The following is an 820-nucleotide window of genomic DNA, read 5'->3' as shown; positions in this document are numbered from 1 at the left end:
GTCTTTCACGCAGCATACAGCGGTGTTGTGCATTTTGACCAGTTGATGGGAAAAGTATTCTTAAAATGCATTCAAAATTCGGAATAATTTGTAATATATAATTATTCACTGTATTTAGAAGTGCCCACGATAACAATATCGTGCATATTCATTACGTGATATATCGCATTACCGAATACCGGCACAAGTCTACATGATTTCTTCAGGAGCTTTTCTACTGTAATCCTGGTGATGAAATCTTTAATTTCACCGCATTAATTCGAATGCATTACCTGTGAATTTGATCCTGCCTGCTGGAGCGAACAGGAGCGAGGCCATCAATCTCATCGAAAAAGATGATGGAGGGTCTCATGAGGGCTGCTTTGATTACAGCCGTTACTGGGGAAACCGCTAGTTCTATCGCTCTAAAAAAAAAAAAAGCGCCTCCTGCTGGCAGACAATCAGTTTGCATTTTCAAAAATAAGCACGTCTCCAGCCACGTTTTGGTTGTTGCTCAATTTTTTTGGGCTAACACTTAAAAACAGCTGGAGAGAGAACAGAGCCTGACACCTGTTTTATAGGGATATATGATTCACTCTAAATCTAAAAAGACAACTTGTGATACATTACAAGAATCAACAAAGAGGAAAAAGAAGCTTTAGAGGACAACAAAAACAATCTGAAAATGTCTAACACTATTTAAAGAAAAGAGTACAGTAGAAACAAGCTGATTTTTTTCATTAAATCGTAAAAGGTAGGTTCAGTTATGCTGCATGGTGTATATATATATATATATATATATATATATATATAGTTGTGGTCAATTTTACATACAACTGTG

At 36.2% G+C, this 820-nt stretch overlaps 1 protein-coding gene across 1 annotated transcript in view; it reads right to left on the bottom strand.

The window, feature by feature from the left end:
- LOC107750077 (ATPase family AAA domain-containing protein 2-like) overlaps positions 1-820 on the bottom strand; it is a 116,002-nt gene that overhangs the window by 103,645 nt on the left and 11,537 nt on the right. Inside the window, exon 11 of the mRNA XM_016565339.1 lies at positions 273-357. Within this exon, the coding sequence (XP_016420825.1) occupies positions 273-357 (85 nt within the window). The remainder of the gene's footprint in view (positions 1-272; positions 358-820) is intronic.

The sequence above is a fragment of the Sinocyclocheilus rhinocerous genome, unplaced genomic scaffold (genome assembly GCF_001515625.1).
Source record: "Sinocyclocheilus rhinocerous isolate Xijiao unplaced genomic scaffold, SAMN03320098_v1.1 scaffold272, whole genome shotgun sequence".
In the NCBI taxonomy this organism is placed as follows: domain Eukaryota; kingdom Metazoa; phylum Chordata; class Actinopteri; order Cypriniformes; family Cyprinidae; genus Sinocyclocheilus; species Sinocyclocheilus rhinocerous.
Note: the sequence above shows the minus strand (reverse complement) of the source record. Positions and strands in the feature narration are given on the sequence as shown.